This window comes from Phyllobates terribilis, unplaced genomic scaffold, assembly GCF_046119375.1.
Source record: "Phyllobates terribilis strain yellow unplaced genomic scaffold, ASM4611937v1 Scaffold_4__5_contigs__length_816908805, whole genome shotgun sequence".
Classification (NCBI taxonomy): domain Eukaryota; kingdom Metazoa; phylum Chordata; class Amphibia; order Anura; family Dendrobatidae; genus Phyllobates; species Phyllobates terribilis.
In genome coordinates this window covers 6291276-6308726 of record NW_027362764.1, presented here as the reverse complement: position 1 = coordinate 6308726, position 17451 = coordinate 6291276, and the positions used below count along the sequence as shown (strand labels likewise).

General features: G+C 48.8%; 1 protein-coding gene across 1 annotated transcript in view; it reads left to right on the top strand.

The window, feature by feature from the left end:
• Positions 1-17451, top strand: part of SETD2 (SET domain containing 2, histone lysine methyltransferase) — a 58488-nt gene that overhangs the window by 10573 nt on the left and 30464 nt on the right. The window contains exon 3 of the mRNA XM_073677097.1: positions 16842-16857. Coding sequence (XP_073533198.1) covers positions 16842-16857 — 16 coding nt within the window. The remainder of the gene's footprint in view (positions 1-16841; positions 16858-17451) is intronic.

Below are 17451 nucleotides of genomic sequence, written 5' to 3'. Positions count from 1 at the left end.
ACTGTGTACATACATTACATTACTGATCCTGAGTTACATCCTGTATTATACTCCAGAGCTGTACTCACCATTCTGCTGGTGCAGTCACTGTGTACGTGCATTACATTACTGATCCTGAGTTACACCCTGTATTATACTCGAGAGCTGCACTCACTATTCTGCTGGTGCAGTCATAGTGTACATACATTACATTACTGATCCTGAGTTACACCCTGTATTATACTCCAGAGCTGCACTCACTATTCTGCTGGTGCAGTCACTGTGTACATACATTACATTACTGATCCTGAGTTACACCCTGTATTATACTCCAGAGCTGCACTCACTATTCTGCTGGTGCAGTCACTGTGTACGTGCATTACATTACTGATCCTGAGTTACATCCTGTATTATACTCCAGAGCTGCACTCACTATTCTGCTGGTGCAGTCACTGTGTACATACATTACATTACTGATCCTGAGTTACCTCCTGTATTATACTCCAGAGCTGTACTCACTATTCTGCTGGTGCAGTCACTGTGTACATACATTACATTACTGATCTTGAGTTACATCCTGTATTATACTCCAGAGCTACACTCACTATTCTGCTGGTGCAGTCACTGTGTACGTGCATTACATTACTGATCCTGAGTTACATCCTGTATTATACTCCAGAGCTGCACTCACTATTCTGCTGGTGCAGTCACTGTGTACGTACATTACATTACTGATCCGGAGTTACCTCCTGTATTATACTCCAGAGCTGCACTCACTATTCTGCTGGTGCAGTCACTGTGTACATACATTACATTACTGATCCTGAGTTACATCCTGTATTATACTCCAGAGCTGCACTCACTATTCTGCTGGTGCAGTCACTGTGTACATACATTACATTACTGATCCTGAGTTACCTCCTGTATTATACTCCAGAGCTGCACTCACTATTCTGCTGGTGCAGTCACTGTGTACATACATTACATTACTGATCCTGAGTTACATCCTGTATTATACTCCAGAGCTGCACTCACTATTCTGCTGGTGCAGTCACTGTGTACATACATTACATTACTGATCCTGAGTTACATCCTGTATTATACTCCAGAGCTGCACTCACTATTCTGCTGGTGCAGTCACTGTGTACATACATTACATTACTGATCCTGAGTTACATCCTGTATTATACTCCAGAGCTGCACTCACTATTCTGCTGGTGCAGTCACTGTGTACGTGCATTACATTACTGATCCTGAGTTACCTCCTGTATTATACTCCAGAGCTGCACTCACTATTCTGCTGATGCAGTCACTGTGTACATACATTACAGTATTGCATAGAATATTATAGTTGGAGGGGACCTCCAGGGTCATCTTGTCCATCCCCCGCTCAATGCAGGATTTACTACACCATCTCAGACAGATGTCTGTCCAGCCTCTGAAGACTTCCATTGTAGGAGACCTCACCACCTCTCGTGGCAGCCTGTCCCACTCATTCATCGTCCTCACTGTCAGAAAGTTCTTTCTAATATCTAATCTGTATCTTCTCCTTTTCAGTTTCATCCCATTGCATCTCATGTTTCCATGTGCAAATGAGAATAAGGATGATCCCTCTACAATGTAACAGCCCTTCAGATATTTGTAGACAGCTATTAAGTCTCCTCTTTGCCTTCTTTTTTACAAGCTAAACATTCCCAGATCCTCTAACCTTTTCTTGTCGGACAGTTTGCAGTCCGCTCACCATCCTGGTCGCTCTTCTCTGAACTTGCTCCAGTTTTTCAATGTCCTTTTTTTATACTGTGATGCCCAAAAATGTACACCGTATCCAGATGAGGTCTGACCAAGGAGGAGTAGAGGGGGGTAATGACTTCACATCATCTAGACTGTATGCCTCTCCTAATACATCCCAGATCTGTGTTTGCCTTTTTGCTGCTGCATCACACTGTTGACTCTTGTGCAGTCTGTGATCTATTAGTATATCCAAGTCTTTTTCACACGTGCTGTTGCTTTGTTATATTCCTCCCATTCTGTAGATGTCATTTTCATTTTTCTTTCCCAGATGTAGAATCTTACATTTCTCCCTGTTAAATACCATTCTATTAGTCGCTGCCCATTGTTCAAGCTTCTCTAGATCCTTCTGAATCCTTTCTCTGTCTTCTCTAGTGTTAGCTATCCCTCCTAGCTTTGCATCGGCTGCAAATTTGATTAGTTTTCTTCCGTTCCCTTATCTAGATCATTTATAAAGATGTTGAACAACACTGAGGCCACGACAGTGCCTTGTGGTACCCCACACTCTTTCAATTGGATGTGCCGCCATTTATTACCACTCTTTGAGTACGATCATTGAATCCACCTAATGAGTCCACCTAACCCGAGCCCATACTTGGTAATTTTTTTTTCAATAAGGATAGTGTGAGATACTTTATCAAATGCTTTGCTGAAGTCGAGATATACTATATCTACAGCATTTCCCTGATCCACCCAGTCAGTGATTCCATCATGGAAGGAAATTAGATGAGTCTGACATGACTTGTTTGTTACAAACCCGTGCTGGCTCTGATTAATTACTGTCTTCATATCCAAGTACTTACATACATGTTGTTTAATAACTTGTTCAAAGATCTTTCCTGGTATAGAAGTAAGGCTCACTGGCCTATAATTTCCTGGCTCCATCTTGTTTCCTTTCTTGAAGTTAGGGACAACATTTGCCCTTCTCTTGTTCTCCGAGATTTTTCAAAGATTCTGGCTAGTCGTTGTGCAATTTCCTCTGCCATCTCTTTCAGTATCCTAGGATGTAGTTCATTTGGACCAGGAGATGTAAATTAGCTAAGTGTTCTCTCACCATCTCTCTGTTTATAGATAATGTGGATTCTTTTATTCCTTCGATAGCGCAGTGAAGATCAGTTGATGTTACATTTGGTTTCTTAGAGAACACAGATGCAAAATAGGAATTTAAAAGTTAATCCTTCTCAACATCATTTTTGACCACTTTACCCTTTTCATCCTGTAAAAATCCTATAGCATCTTTGCCTATCCCCAAAATCCTTTTTTTTTTTTTATTGCTTTTGGTCTCCCTTGCAAGCCTCACTTCATTACTGGCTTTAGCTCTGCTAACTCTTGCCCTTCATTCCCTGCACACAGCATTATATTCTTCTTTAGATATGCCCCCTCTTTCCATTTAATATACATTTCTTCTTTCCTTTTTAGCAAGTGTTTCAGTTCTGTGTTCATCCATCCTGGTGTCTTTAAATGCTTCCAATCCTTCCTTCTTTTCGGGATTGTTACTGATTGTGCAGTGAGAATTTAATTTAGTAAAATCTCCCATTCTTCTTGGACAATTCTGTCCTTTAGAACAGGGTTACCTTTCCTACCCTCTGAGTCCATTAAAATCTGCCTTTCTGAAGTCCAACCTTGAAGTCTTCCTCCTCTTGTAATCCAAAATTCTATGATCGCTGCCTCCTACATTCCCAGCCTCCTTTACTTTCTCAGCTATTTCCTCCCTGTTGGTTAGAATTAGGTCCAAGATGGCAGATCCTCTTGTTTCTCTCTTCTACCTTTTGAAAGATAATGTTGTCAGCGAGAGAATATATAAGAATTTTCTGGACCCATTACTTTTGCCTGAGAGACATTCCCAACAAATATCTGGATAGTTAAAATCTCCTATGATCACTATGTCGTACTTTTTTTTTTTTTGAGAACCAAGAGATCTGATGTAAAAAGAGTTCATCCATATCTTTAGTCTGTCCAGGTGGCCTATAGCAAACACCTACAATAGTGTCCTTTCGGTTCTTCTCTCCTTGTATTCTTACCCAAACCGTTTCTGCAGAGCTACCATTCTCTGAAGCTTGGATCTCTGTGGCTTCCTAACATACAATGCAACACCTTCTCCACTCGTGTTGAGCATGCTTCTTACAAATAAGTTGTATCCTTTTAGCCTTGTATTCCAGTCATGTGTATCGTCCCACCAAGTCTCAGTGATGCCTATGACATCGTATCTCTCATCCTGTGTTAGCAGCTCCAATTCTTCTTTGTTTCCCTTGCTCTGTGCATTTGTATAGACACATTTTGGTTTCTTTGTTTTCATTTAGAATTTGTTGTCTTTTGTTCTTTCCACTTCTAATAGCTTCTCAGCAGAATTCACTAGCTGCATACTTATTTCTGGCCGTATATTTCCCATCCCATAATGCTCTAGTTTAAAGCTTTCCTGATGTGTAGCAAGGCGTCCACCAAATATGTTTTTTCTTCCTGTTTTTGTAAGATGCAAGGAAAGTCAATCATACAAGTCATTCACTCCGTGGTAAAGAAACCCAAAACGTTGCTGACGGCACCATTGACGTAGCCAGTTGTTCACCTGTAGAATCCTGTTCTTGCTCCATGTCCATCCACTAGGAGGCTGAATGAGAAGACGACCTGCGCTACCAGTTCCTTCACTTTCCGGCCTAGGTCTTCAGTCTCTAGATATAGCTTCCAGGTCCTTCACTTTCCGGCCTAGGTCTTCAGTCTCTAGATATAGCTTCCAGGTCCTTCACTTTCCGGCCTAGGTCTTCAGTCTCTAGATATAGCTTCCAGGTCCTTCACTTTCCGGCCTAGGTCTTCAGTCTCTAGATATAGCTTCCAGGTCCTGTTTTGCTTTGTCATTTGTTCCATTCTGTAGTTGTCTGTGGCACTGAAGACTCTTGATGCCCTATCCGCTTTGATTTGGGCACCTGGAAGACAGTACACTTCTGGTTTTGGTGATGTCCGGTCGGCAGATAGCTTCTTCTGTTCCTCTCAGTAGGGAGCCCCCCACGACCACCACTCTCCTTTTCGTCGTCACCACAGCGCTTCTTTTTCTCCCTTGAAGAGGCTTCTGATTTCTTACCGGAGTGCTCTTTGTGGGCAGAGCACTTTTTTTGATGTGGATCTTCGTCGTTGTCCTGCATGACAGCCTGGTAGCGGTTCTTCAGGGCTATGGGTGCTGGCTGCCTCCTCATCCTCCTGCTTCTGTGGATCACTTGCTTGCTTTTCTCTTCTGCAGGAACATTGAAAGCTGCTTCTCTTCCAACATTCGCAATAGTTATTTCTACTCTTGGCTTCTGCAGGAACGATGAAAAGTTCTTCTGCTCCGTCAAGGAGATCCTCATCTTCTTATTTGAGCTTCAGTGTAGCTATTCTGTAATGAAGACATTGCACCTTTTCCTCTAACAGAGTCACAAGCTTGCATTTCTGGCATGTAAAGTTTGTCTTTTCCTTTATGCTCCAGAGCTGCACTCACTATTCTGCTGGTGCAGTCACTGTGTGCTTTACATTACTGAATACTGTATTATATTTCAGAGCTGTACTCTGTATTTTTAAGCTTCTGAGGTAAAGTCTCCCATTATTTGCTAGGGGGGTCTCTCCTGTTGCTGCTTGCTGAGCGGTGAGGAGGGGGTCTCTCCTGTAGCCGCTTGCTGAGCGGTGAGGAGGGGGTCTCTCCTGTAGCCGCTTGCTGAGCGGCGAGGAGGGGGTCTCTCCTGTTGCCGCTTGCTGAGCGGCGAGGAGGGGGTCTCTCCTGTAGCCGCTTGCTGAGCGGTGAGGAGGGGGTCTCTCCTGTAGCCGCTTGCTGAGCGGTGAGGAGGGGGTCTCTCCTGTAGCATGGTGGTGCTCAGCCGTCCTCCTCGTCGTCCTCTGTGTACACTGCTGTCCTTCATACATGGCGTGTAATCTGACCTCTCGGACTCTCTTGAACCCCACCATCCCCTCGGTAGGGGGCTGCACTATCTTATAGACCGATTCTCTCTTGTGCCAGAACTCATTTTTCTACTGGATGTTTCCTTAAATAAAATGCATTTTTGCATAGACACATTTGGGTGGCAGTCAAGTAACACCTGCCGCCTCCTGGCTCCGGCATCACTGATAAACTCCCTGTTGCTATGACTACGGTCGCCCGTCACCGGGGAACAGTATAATGCCAGCTCTGTGATTTAGTGGAATTTCTGATGTCACCATCGGAGGGTAGGCGGGGAGAGCGTCCATCTGTCAGGGCCGGGGAGGGTTAATTCTGGGCTCATTAACCATCATTACTGAGGGCAGAAGCCTGCGCGCCCGCTTTATTCCTGCGCGCCCGCTTTATTCCTGCGCGCCCGCTTTATTCCTGCGTGCCCGCTTTATTCCTGCGCGCCCGCTTTATTCCAGCACTAGTTAGGTTGTGAGGGAGACGTTGGCGATCTCCGGAGACTCGTGGGGGGTTGGCAGGTCGTCCCGCGGCAGGATTCAGTTGGGGTCGAAAAATCAAAGTCATCACAAATGTACGCACCGCGTCACATCATTGCGGTGTCTTTCACAAGAAGCTCAAAGGATGAGAAAGGGGACATTACATTTGGCTAAAAAATCATTTTTAAATTCAGTTTTATTATAAATTTTGTTGAGTTTGTCTTCTTTGTCTTCTACATTTTCTATGCATCATTGTATGTGGCAGACTGCAGAATGAGTTACTGGCGGTTGCTCAGTGAGCTCGTTCTCGGCTCTGTAACGCGGATCTCTATCCCCTATGTATCACCATACATGGCTGCTGCAGAGTGAGTTACTGGTGGTTGCTCAGTGAGCTCGTTCTCGGCTCTGTAACGCGGATCTCTATCCTCTATGTATCACCATACATGGCTGCTGCAGAGTGAGTTACTTGTGGCTGCTCAGTGAGCTCGTTCTCGGCTCTGTATCGCGGATCTCTATCCTCTATGTATCACCATACATGGCAGACTGCAGAATGAGTTACTGGCGGTTGCTCAGTGAGCTCGTTCTCGGCTCTGTAATGCGGATCTCTATCCTCTATGTATCACCATACATGGCTGCTGCAGAGTGAGTTACTTGTGGCTGCTCTGTGAGCTTGTTCTCGGCTCTGTATCGCGGATCTCTATCCTCTATGTATCACCATACATGGCAGCTGCAGAGTGAGTTACTTGTGGCTGCTCTGTGAGCTCGTTCTCGGCTCTGTATCGCGGATCTCTATCCTCTATGTATCACCATACATGGCAGCTGCAGAGTGAGTTACTTGTGGCTGCTCTGTGAGCTCGTTCTCGGCTCTGTATCGCGGATCTCTATCCTCTATGTATCACCATACATGGCAGCTGCAGAGTGAGTTACTGGTGGTTGCTCAGTGAGATCGTTCTCGGCTCTGTAATGCCGATCTCTATCCTCTATGTATCACCATACATGGCAGCTGCAGAGTGAGTTACTGGTGGTTCCTCAGTGAGCTCGTTCTCGACTTTGTAATGCGGATCTCTATCCTCTATGTATCACCATACATGGCAGCTGCAGAGTGAGTTACTGGTGGTTCCTCAGTGAGCTCGTTCTCGGCTCTGTAATGCCGATCTCTATCCTCTATGTATCACCATACATGGCTGCTGCAGAGTGAGTTACTGGTGGTTGCTCAGTGAGCTCGTTCTCGGCTCTGTAATGCGGATCTCTATCCTCTATGTATTACCATACATGGCAGCTGCAGAGTGAGTTACTTGTGGCTGCTCAGTGAGCTCGTTCTCGGCTCTGTAACGCGAATCTCTATCCTCTATGTATCACCATACATGGCAGCTGCAGAGTGAGTTACTTGTGGCTGCTCTGTGAGCTCGTTCTCGGCTCTGTATCGCGGATCTCTATCCTCTATGTATCACCATACATGGCAGCTGCAGAGTGAGTTACTTGTGGCTGCTCTGTGAGCTCGTTCTCGGCTCTGTATCGCGGATCTCTATCCTCTATGTATCACCATACATGGCAGCTGCAGAGTGAGTTACTGGTGGTTGCTCAGTGAGATCGTTCTCGGCTCTGTAATGCCGATCTCTATCCTCTATGTATCACCATACATGGCAGCTGCAGAGTGAGTTACTGGTGGTTCCTCAGTGAGCTCGTTCTCGACTTTGTAATGCGGATCTCTATCCTCTATGTATCACCATACATGGCAGCTGCAGAGTGAGTTACTGGTGGTTCCTCAGTGAGCTCGTTCTCGGCTCTGTAATGCCGATCTCTATCCTCTATGTATCACCATACATGGCTGCTGCAGAGTGAGTTACTGGTGGTTGCTCAGTGAGCTCGTTCTCGGCTCTGTAATGCGGATCTCTATCCTCTATGTATTACCATACATGGCAGCTGCAGAGTGAGTTACTTGTGGCTGCTCAGTGAGCTCGTTCTCGGCTCTGTAACGCGAATCTCTATCCTCTATGTATCACCATACATGGCAGCTGCAGAGTGAGTTACTTGTGGCTGCTCAGTGAGCTCGTTCTCGGCTCTGTAACGCGAATCTCTATCCTCTATGTATCACCATACATGGCAGCTGCAGAGTGAGTTACTTGTGGCTGCTCAGTGAGCTCGTTCTCGGCTCTGTAATGCGGATCTCTATCCTCTATGTATCACCATACATGGCAGCTGCTGAGTGAGTTACTGGTGGTTGCTCAGTGAGCTCTTTCTCGGCTCTGTAACGCGGATCTCTATCCTCTATGTATCACTATACATGGCAGCTGCAGAGCGCGTCACCAGCGATCATCAGGTAACGGTCACAGATGAGATCACTTTTGGTGGAATTGCCATGTTAAGGCGACCAGAAACGCGTTGAGAGCAGCAGACGAGAAGGACGTCAGATTCGGGAAATCCAGAAACCAAGAAGACCCTTCTCCTGACATCCTCCACGTCGCTTCTCTGCTGCCGCCCCTAGTCTGTTTACTCAGCTGCTGTAGTGACGATCCATCTACAGCGCGTGATCATCTGCAGCGGTCAGATGCTGTAGTCGTGATGTCACCACAACTATCTCAACAAGACTGGGGCCAGACAGGCAGCCGTGAGGCATCACTGGGATGTCGGGGGAAGTACGGCTGGTGTCCTTTTTAACCTTGGACTGAAAAAATGAAGTTGAAAACCCCTTTACCTTGAGGTACACCGCAGATGTCTGATGACCGCCTGCACCTGGCGTGACCAATGCCGCACCATGGACGATATCTGTTCACCTGAGTTTCTTTGTTTTTCCTTCTATGGAAGCTGTAGTGGAAAAATTGTTCATGGCGAACGACCGCTCTGCGTCTCATCCTTGGCCGACCTGACCACCGGTCACTGGACACAATGATATCATTGCTCTCAGCAAAGTGTCATTTTAACTTCTGGCATCAGCGACCGATGCACCAACCCTGAATGGCAGCTACCCTGCCGACAAGTGGACGTGACCACAGTGTGTATGTGAGATGGAGAGGTACATTGTGGCCCTCTGTGGACAGCGCGGTGACGAGAAAGCGACGAGACCTTATACATTGTGATGATCTGTAGATGCCTGGAGACCCCACACTGCGCTCCACACAATTTCTTCCCAGGACGAGGCCTTGTACGTTGTGATGATCTGTAGATGCCGGAGATCTATGCGTCGCTCCACACACGACTTCTTCTCAGGACGAGGCCTTATACGTTGTGATGATCCGTAGATGCTGGCGATCTCTGTGCGTCGCTCCACACACGACTTCTTCTCAGGACGAGGCCTTATACGTTGTGATGATCTGTAGATGCCGGAGATCTGTGCGTCGCTCCACACACGACTTCTTCTCAGGACGAGGCCTTATACGTTGTGATGATCTGGAGATCTCCGTACCTTGTGATGATCTGGAGATCTCTGTGCGTCGCTCCACACACGACTTCTTCTGAGGACGAGGCCTTATACGTTATGATGATCTGTAGATACCTGGAGATCTCTGTGCGTCGCTCCACACACGACTTCTTCTCAGGACGAGGCCTTGTACGTTGTGATGATCTGGAGATCTCCGTGCGTCGCTCCACGCACGACTTCTTCTCAGGACGAGGCCTTGTACGTTGTGATGATCTGGAGATGCCGGAGATCTCTGTACGTCGCTCCACAGACGACTTCTTCTCAGGACGAGGCCTTATACGTTGTGATGATCTGTAGATGCCGGAGATCTCTGTGCATCTCTCCACACACGACGTCTTCTCAGGACGAGGCTTTGTGCGTTGTGATGATCTGTAGATGCCGGCGATCTCTCTGCGTCGCTCCTCACACGACTTCTTCTCAGGACGAGGCCTTGTACGTTGTGATGATCTGTAGATGCCGGAGATCTCTGTGCGTCGCTCCACACACGACTTCTTCTCAGGACGAGGCCTTATACGTTGTGATGATCTGTAGATGCCGGAGATCTCTCTGCGTCGCTCCACACACGACTTCTTCTCAGGACGAGGCCTTGTACGTTGTGATGATCTGTAGATACCTGGAGATCTCTGTGCGTCCCTCCACACACGACTTCTCAGGACGAGGCCTTATACGTTGTGATGATCTGTAGATACCTGGAGATCTCTGTGCGTCCCTCCACACACGACTTCTTCTCAGGACTAGGCCTTATACGTTGTGATGATCTGGAGATCTCCGTACCTTGTGATGATCTGGAGATCTCCGTGCGTCGCTCCACACACTACTTCTTCTCAGGACGAGGCCTTATACCTTGTGGTGATCTGGAGATCTCCGTGCGTCGCTCCACACACGACTTCTTCTCAGGACGAGGCGTTGTACGTTGTGATGATCTGGAGATCTCTGTGCGTCGCTCCTCGCACGACTTCTTCTCAGGACGAGGCCTTGTACGTTGTGATGATCTGGAGATGCCGGAGATCTCTGTACGTCGCTCCACAGACGACTTCTTCTCAGGACGAGGCCTTATACGTTGTGGTGATCTGTAGATGCCGGCGATCTGTGCGTCGCTCCACACACGACTTCTTCTCAGGACGAGGCCTTGTATGTTGTGATGATCTGTAGATGCCCGGCGATCTCTGTGCATCTCTCCACACACGACGTCTTCTCAGGACGAGGCTTTGTGCGTTGTGATGATCCGTAGATGCCGGCGATCTCTGTGCGTCGCTCCACACACGACGTCTTCTCAGGACGAGGCCTTATACGTTGTGATGATCTGGAGATACCGGAGATCTCTGTGCGTCGCTCCACACACGACTTCTCAGGACGAGGCTTTGTTCGTTGTGATGATCTGTAGATGCCGGAGATCTCTCTGCGTCGCTCCACACACGACTTCTTCTCAGGACGAGGCCTTGTATGTTGTGGTGATCCGTAGATACCCGGAGATCTGTGCGTCGCTCCACACACGACTTCTTCCCAGGACGAGGCCTTATACGTTGTGATGATCTGTAGATACCCGGAGATCTGTGCGTCGCTCCACACACGACTTCTTCTCAGGACGAGGCCTTGTACTTTGTGATGATCTGTAGATGCCTGGAGATCTGTGCGTCGCTCCACACACGACTTCTTCTCAGGACGATGCCTTGTACGTTGTGATGATCTGTAGCTACCCGGAGATCTGTGCGTCGATCCACACACGACTTCTCAGGACGAGGCCTTATACGTTGTGATGATCTGTAGATACCTGGAGATCTCTGTGCGTCCCTCCACACACGACTTCTTCTCAGGACTAGGCCTTATACGTTGTGATGATCTGGAGATCTCCGTACCTTGTGATGATCTGGAGATCTCCGTGCGTCGCTCCACACACGACTTCTTCTCAGGACGAGGCCTTATACCTTGTGATGATCTGGAGATCTCCGTGCGTCGCTCCACACACGACGACTTCTCAGGACGAGGCGTTGTACGTTGTGATGATCTGGAGATCTCTGTGCGTCGCTCCTCGCACGACTTCTTCTCAGGACGAGGCCTTGTACGTTGTGATGATCTGGAGATGCCGGAGATCTCTGTACGTCGCTCCACAGACGACTTCTTCTCAGGACGAGGCCTTATACGTTGTGGTGATCTGTAGATGCCGGCGATCTGTGCGTCGCTCCACACACGACTTCTTCTCAGGACGAGGCCTTATACGTTGTGGTGATCTGTAGATGCCGGCGATCTGTGCGTCGCTCCACACACGACTTCTTCTCAGGACGAGGCCTTGTACGTTGTGATGATCTGTAGATGCCCGGCGATCTCTGTGCATCTCTCCACACACAACGTCTTCTCAGGACGAGGCTTTGTGCGTTGTGATGATCCGTAGATGCCGGCGATCTCTGTGCGTCGCTCCACACACGACGTCTTCTCAGGACGAGGCCTTATACGTTGTGATGATCTGGAGATACCGGAGATCTCTGTGCGTCGCTCCACACACGACTTCTTCCCAGGACGAGGCCTTATACGTTGTGATGATCTGTAGAGACCCGGAGATCTGTGCGTCGCTCCACACACGACTTCTTCTCAGGACGAGGCCTTGTACTTTGTGATGATCTGTAGATGCCTGGAGATCTGTGCGTCGCTCCACACACGACTTCTTCTCAGGACGAGGCCTTGTACGTTGTGATGATCTGTAGCTACCCGGAGATCTGTGCGTCGATCCACACACGACTTCTTCTCAGGACGAGGCCTTGTACGTTGTGATGATCTGTAGATGCCGGAGATCTCTGTGCGTCGCTCCACACATGACTTATTTTCAGGACGAGGCCTTGTACGTTGTGATGATCTGTAGATGCCGGCGATCTCTCTGCGTCGCTCCACACACGACTTCTTCTCAGGACGAGGCCTTGTACGTTGTGATGATCTGTAGATGCCGGAGATCTCTGTGCGTCGCTCCACACACGACTTCTTCTCAGGACGAGGCCTTGTACGTTGTGATGATCTGTAGATGCCGGCGATCTCTCTGCGTCGCTCCACACACGACTTCTTCTCAGGACGAGGCCTTGTACGTTGTGATGATCTGTAGCTACCCGGAGATCTGTGCGTCGATCCACACACGACTTCTTCTCAGGACGAGGCCTTGTACGTTGTGATGATCTGTAGATGCCGGAGATCTGTGCGTCGCTCCACACACGACTTATTTTCAGGACGATGCCTTGTACGTTGTGATGATCTGTAGCTACCCGGAGATCTGTGCGTCGATCCACACACGACTTCTTCTCAGGACGATGCCTTGTACGTTGTGATGATCTGTAGATGCCGGCGATCTCTCTGCGTCGCTTCTCACACGACTTATTTTCAGGACGAGGCCTTGTACGTTGTGATGATCTGTAGATACCCGGAGATCTCTGTGCGTCGCTCCACACACGACTTATTTTCAGGACGAGGCCTTGTACGTTGTGATGATCTGTAGATGCCGGCGATCTCTCTGCGTCGCTCCACACACGACTTCTTCTCAGGACGAGGCCTTGTACGTTGTGATGATCTGTAGATGCCGGAGATCTCTCTGCGTCGCTCCACACACGACTTCTTCTCAGGACGAGGCCTTGTACGTTGTGATGATCTGTAGATACCTGGAGATCTGTGCGTCGCTCCACACACGACTTCTTCTCAGGACGAGGCCTTGTACGTTGTGATGATCTGTAGATGCCTGGAGATCTGTGCGTCGCTCCACACACGACTTCTTCTCAGGACGAGGCCTTGTACGTTGTGATGATCTGTAGATACCTGGAGATCTGTGCGTCGCTCCACACACGACTTCTTCTCAGGACGAGGCCTTGTACGTTGTGATGATCTGTAGATACCTGGAGATCTGTGCGTCGCTCCACACACGACTTCTTCTCAGGACGAGGCCTTGTACGTTGTGATGATCTGTAGATACCTGGAGATCTCTGTGCGTCCCTCCACACACGACTTCTCAGGACGAGGCCTTGTACGTTGTGGTGATCTGTAGATACCTGGAGATCTCTGTGCGTCGCTCCACACACGACTTATTTTCAGGACGAGGCCTTGTACGTTGTGATGATCTGTAGATATCCGGAGATCTCTGTGCGTCGCTCCACACACGACTTATTTTCAGGACGAGGCCTTGTACGTTGTGATGATCTGTAGATGCCGGCGATCTCTCTGCGTCGCTCCACACACGACTTCTTCTCAGGACGAGGCCTTGTACGTTGTGATGATCTGTAGATGCCGGAGATCTCTCTGCGTCGCTCCACACACGATTTCTTCTCAGGACGAGGCCTTGTACGTTGTGATGATCTGTAGATACCTGGAGATCTGTGCGTCGCTCCACACACGACTTCTTCTCAGGACGAGGTCTTGTACGTTGTGATGATCTGTAGATGCCTGGAGATCTGTGCGTCGCTCCACACACGACTTCTTCTCAGGACGAGGCCTTGTACGTTGTGATGATCTGTAGATACCTGGAGATCTCTGTGCGTCCCTCCACACACGACTTCTCAGGACGAGGCCTTGTACGTTGTGATGATCTGTAGATACCTGGAGATCTGTGCGTCGCTCCACACACGACTTCTTCTCAGGACGAGGCCTTGTACGTTGTGATGATCTGTAGATGCCTGGAGATCTGTGCGTCGCTCCACACACGACTTCTTCTCAGGACGAGGCCTTGTACGTTGTGATGATCTGTAGATACCTGGAGATCTGTGCGTCGCTCCACACACGACTTCTTCTCAGGACGAGGCCTTGTACGTTGTGATGATCTGTAGATACCTGGAGATCTGTGCGTCGCTCCACACACGACTTCTTCTCAGGACGAGGCCTTGTACGTTGTGATGATCTGTAGATACCTGGAGATCTCTGTGCGTCCCTCCACACACGACTTCTCAGGACGAGGCCTTGTACGTTGTGGTGATCTGTAGATACCTGGAGATCTCTGTGCGTCGCTCCACACACGACTTATTTTCAGGACGAGGCCTTGTACGTTGTGATGATCTGTAGATGCCGGCGATCTCTCTGCGTCGCTCCACACACGACTTCTTCTCAGGACGAGGCCTTGTACGTTGTGATGATCTGTAGATGCCGGAGATCTCTCTGCGTCGCTCCACACACGATTTCTTCTCAGGACGAGGCCTTGTACGTTGTGATGATCTGTAGATACCTGGAGATCTGTGCGTCGCTCCACACACGACTTCTTCTCAGGACGAGGTCTTGTACGTTGTGATGATCTGTAGATGCCTGGAGATCTGTGCGTCGCTCCACACACGACTTCTTCTCAGGACGAGGCCTTGTACGTTGTGATGATCTGTAGATACCTGGAGATCTGTGCGTCGCTCCACACACGACTTCTTCTCAGGACGAGGCCTTGTACGTTGTGATGATCTGTAGATACCTGGAGATCTCTGTGCGTCCCTCCACACACGACTTCTCAGGACGAGGCCTTGTACGTTGTGGTGATCTGTAGATACCTGGAGATCTCTGTGCGTCCCTCCACACACGACTTCTTCTCAGGACTAGGCCTTATACGTTGTGATGATCTGGAGATCTCCGTACCTTGTGATGATCTGGAGATCTCCGTGCGTCTCTCCACACACGACTTCTTCTCAGGACGAGGCCTTGTACGTTGTGATGATCTGTAGATGCCGGCGATCTCTGTGCGCCGCTCCACACACGACTTCTTCTCAGGACCGAGGCCTTATACGTTGGGGGGATCCGTAGATGCCGGCGATCTCTGTGCGTCGCTCCACACGCGACTTCTTCTCAGGACGAGGCCTTATACGTTGGGGGGATCCGTAGATGCCGGCGATCTCTGTGCGTCGCTCCACACGCGACTTCTTCTCAGGACGAGGCCTTATACGTTGGGGGGATCCGTAGATGCCGACGATCTCTCTGCGTCGCTGCAGGACATTAACAGGGTCAGGATTTGCAAAAGCAAATTCCATCGTGGATTTGTAGTGAAATCTGCAGCTGCCGCTCGGGATTTTTGCTGCTGGTCTTGGTTGTATTAGCCAGGTCCCGGTCTTAAGTATTTCCAGATCATCTAAAATGAGAGAGAAAATAAATTCTCATACGTCGTCAGCAGAATCCTTGCCTTATAGTGACTTCTGGTAGCTTTGTCATAGTAATGAAAGCTTTCACAAGCCGAACGACAGTCCTAGGTCTTCACCCTATGTTACTATGTAGTTAATGCTCGTTAATGTCTTCCAGTATTGAAGCCTTAGGATCTCTGTAGCATAGAGCCGGGCGCTGTATCTGCATCATCCTGAATGAGCCTCTCCGGGGGGCCGCATGTAAATGTATGGCCGTTATACCGTCATACCCTCCGCCTGAGCGGCAGGGATTCTCTGGGGAATATGGAGGCCAGTATCTGGGTTGGGTGCTTTTACCTAAGCAGGTTTTTCCCAACGTTCAACTTTGCAGAACGTTTTCCTTTAAAGGGACAGCGTGAAGTAGTGACAGGTCCTGATCGCAGCCATCTGTCACCTGATCGCAGCCATCTGTCACTTGCTCGCTGTCTTGCCGTTGAAGTAGCCCTGGATTGGCTGCAGCGTGAGCTCCCCCCCCCCCCCACCATCCTGCCACTGATTGACAGATTTTTTTCTCTAATCTGTGCATGTTAACTGTCAGCGGAGAGGGGGACGAGTAACGTGTAAATAACAGCAGACTACTGAGCATGCTCACAGCGATACGTAACCTCCAGAGCGCAATTCACACTGCAGCTGCTTTTTATAAAAACTGTAGTAAGACCTCCAGCAAGTGACAAAGCCCCAGGGAGGGGCAGTCTAAGCCTGGCCTCAGATCCCCCTCTACAAACCTTAACTGTCTCCAGACAGTAATAAGAGGAACAGAGCGCACTTGTTAATGGAGGGTTGATCTATCAGTCAACATTTTCCAAAAAAAAAGATGAATTGTAATCCTCTTATTGAGCCCTGCAGCCCCTCTTGTAACGCTGCCTGATTCCCTGCCGGTCTCTGTACCTCCTCTTCTGGCCGAATGACATGATACCGCTGCAGCCAGTCACACGCCAGCCAGAGGAAGCACAGAGACCGGCAGGAGAGCCGCAGACAGGTAAGTGCTTGTCACCCTCGATCTTGGGCCGCCGTACAGATACATGTGCTGGACATGATGGCTTCTGTTCACAATCAATTCTTCTGTTTATTCTCATCGATTATTTCCTATCATAATTACATTTCTTTCTTTTTTTTTTTTTTCTTTCTTTTTTTTCCATGTCTTTCGCCTTGAATGACAACAGAGAAGAAGACAATGAGGTGAGACGCCTTGCTGTTACTACGCACCTTGATATAGCCCTTCACTTCTCAATGCAAATCTGTTATCTGCAATTAGTCCAGTTTTGACTTTATTTCCCACTTAGTGTTAGCTGTGACTTATTGTTTTGTAGCCGACTTATCAGTTTTTCATGGGAACAGCATAGGATGACAGAGTATACGCTGAGCAGTGTAGTTTTATATAATATCATTCCTGATTCTCTCGCTACAAAAAATGATTAAGAACTCTATATATATAAACGGGGAAACCAAGACTCTCTGGCTTCCTCTAGAAGTGAGCGGGAGGAGCGGGACTCTCTGGCTTCCTCTAGAAGTGAGCGGGAGGAGCAGGGCTCTTCGGCTTCCTCTAGAAGTGAGCGGGAGGAGCAGGGCTCTTCGGCTTCCTCTAGAAGTGAGCGGGAGGAACAGGGCTCTCCGGCCTCCTCTAGAAGTGAGCGGGAGGAGCAGGGCTCTTCGGCTTCCTCTAGAAGTGAGCGGGAGGAACAGGGCTCTCCGGCCTCCTCTAGAAGTGAGCGGGAGGAGCAGGGCTCTTCGGCTTCCTCTAGAAGTGAGCGGGAGGAGCAGGGCTCTCCGGCT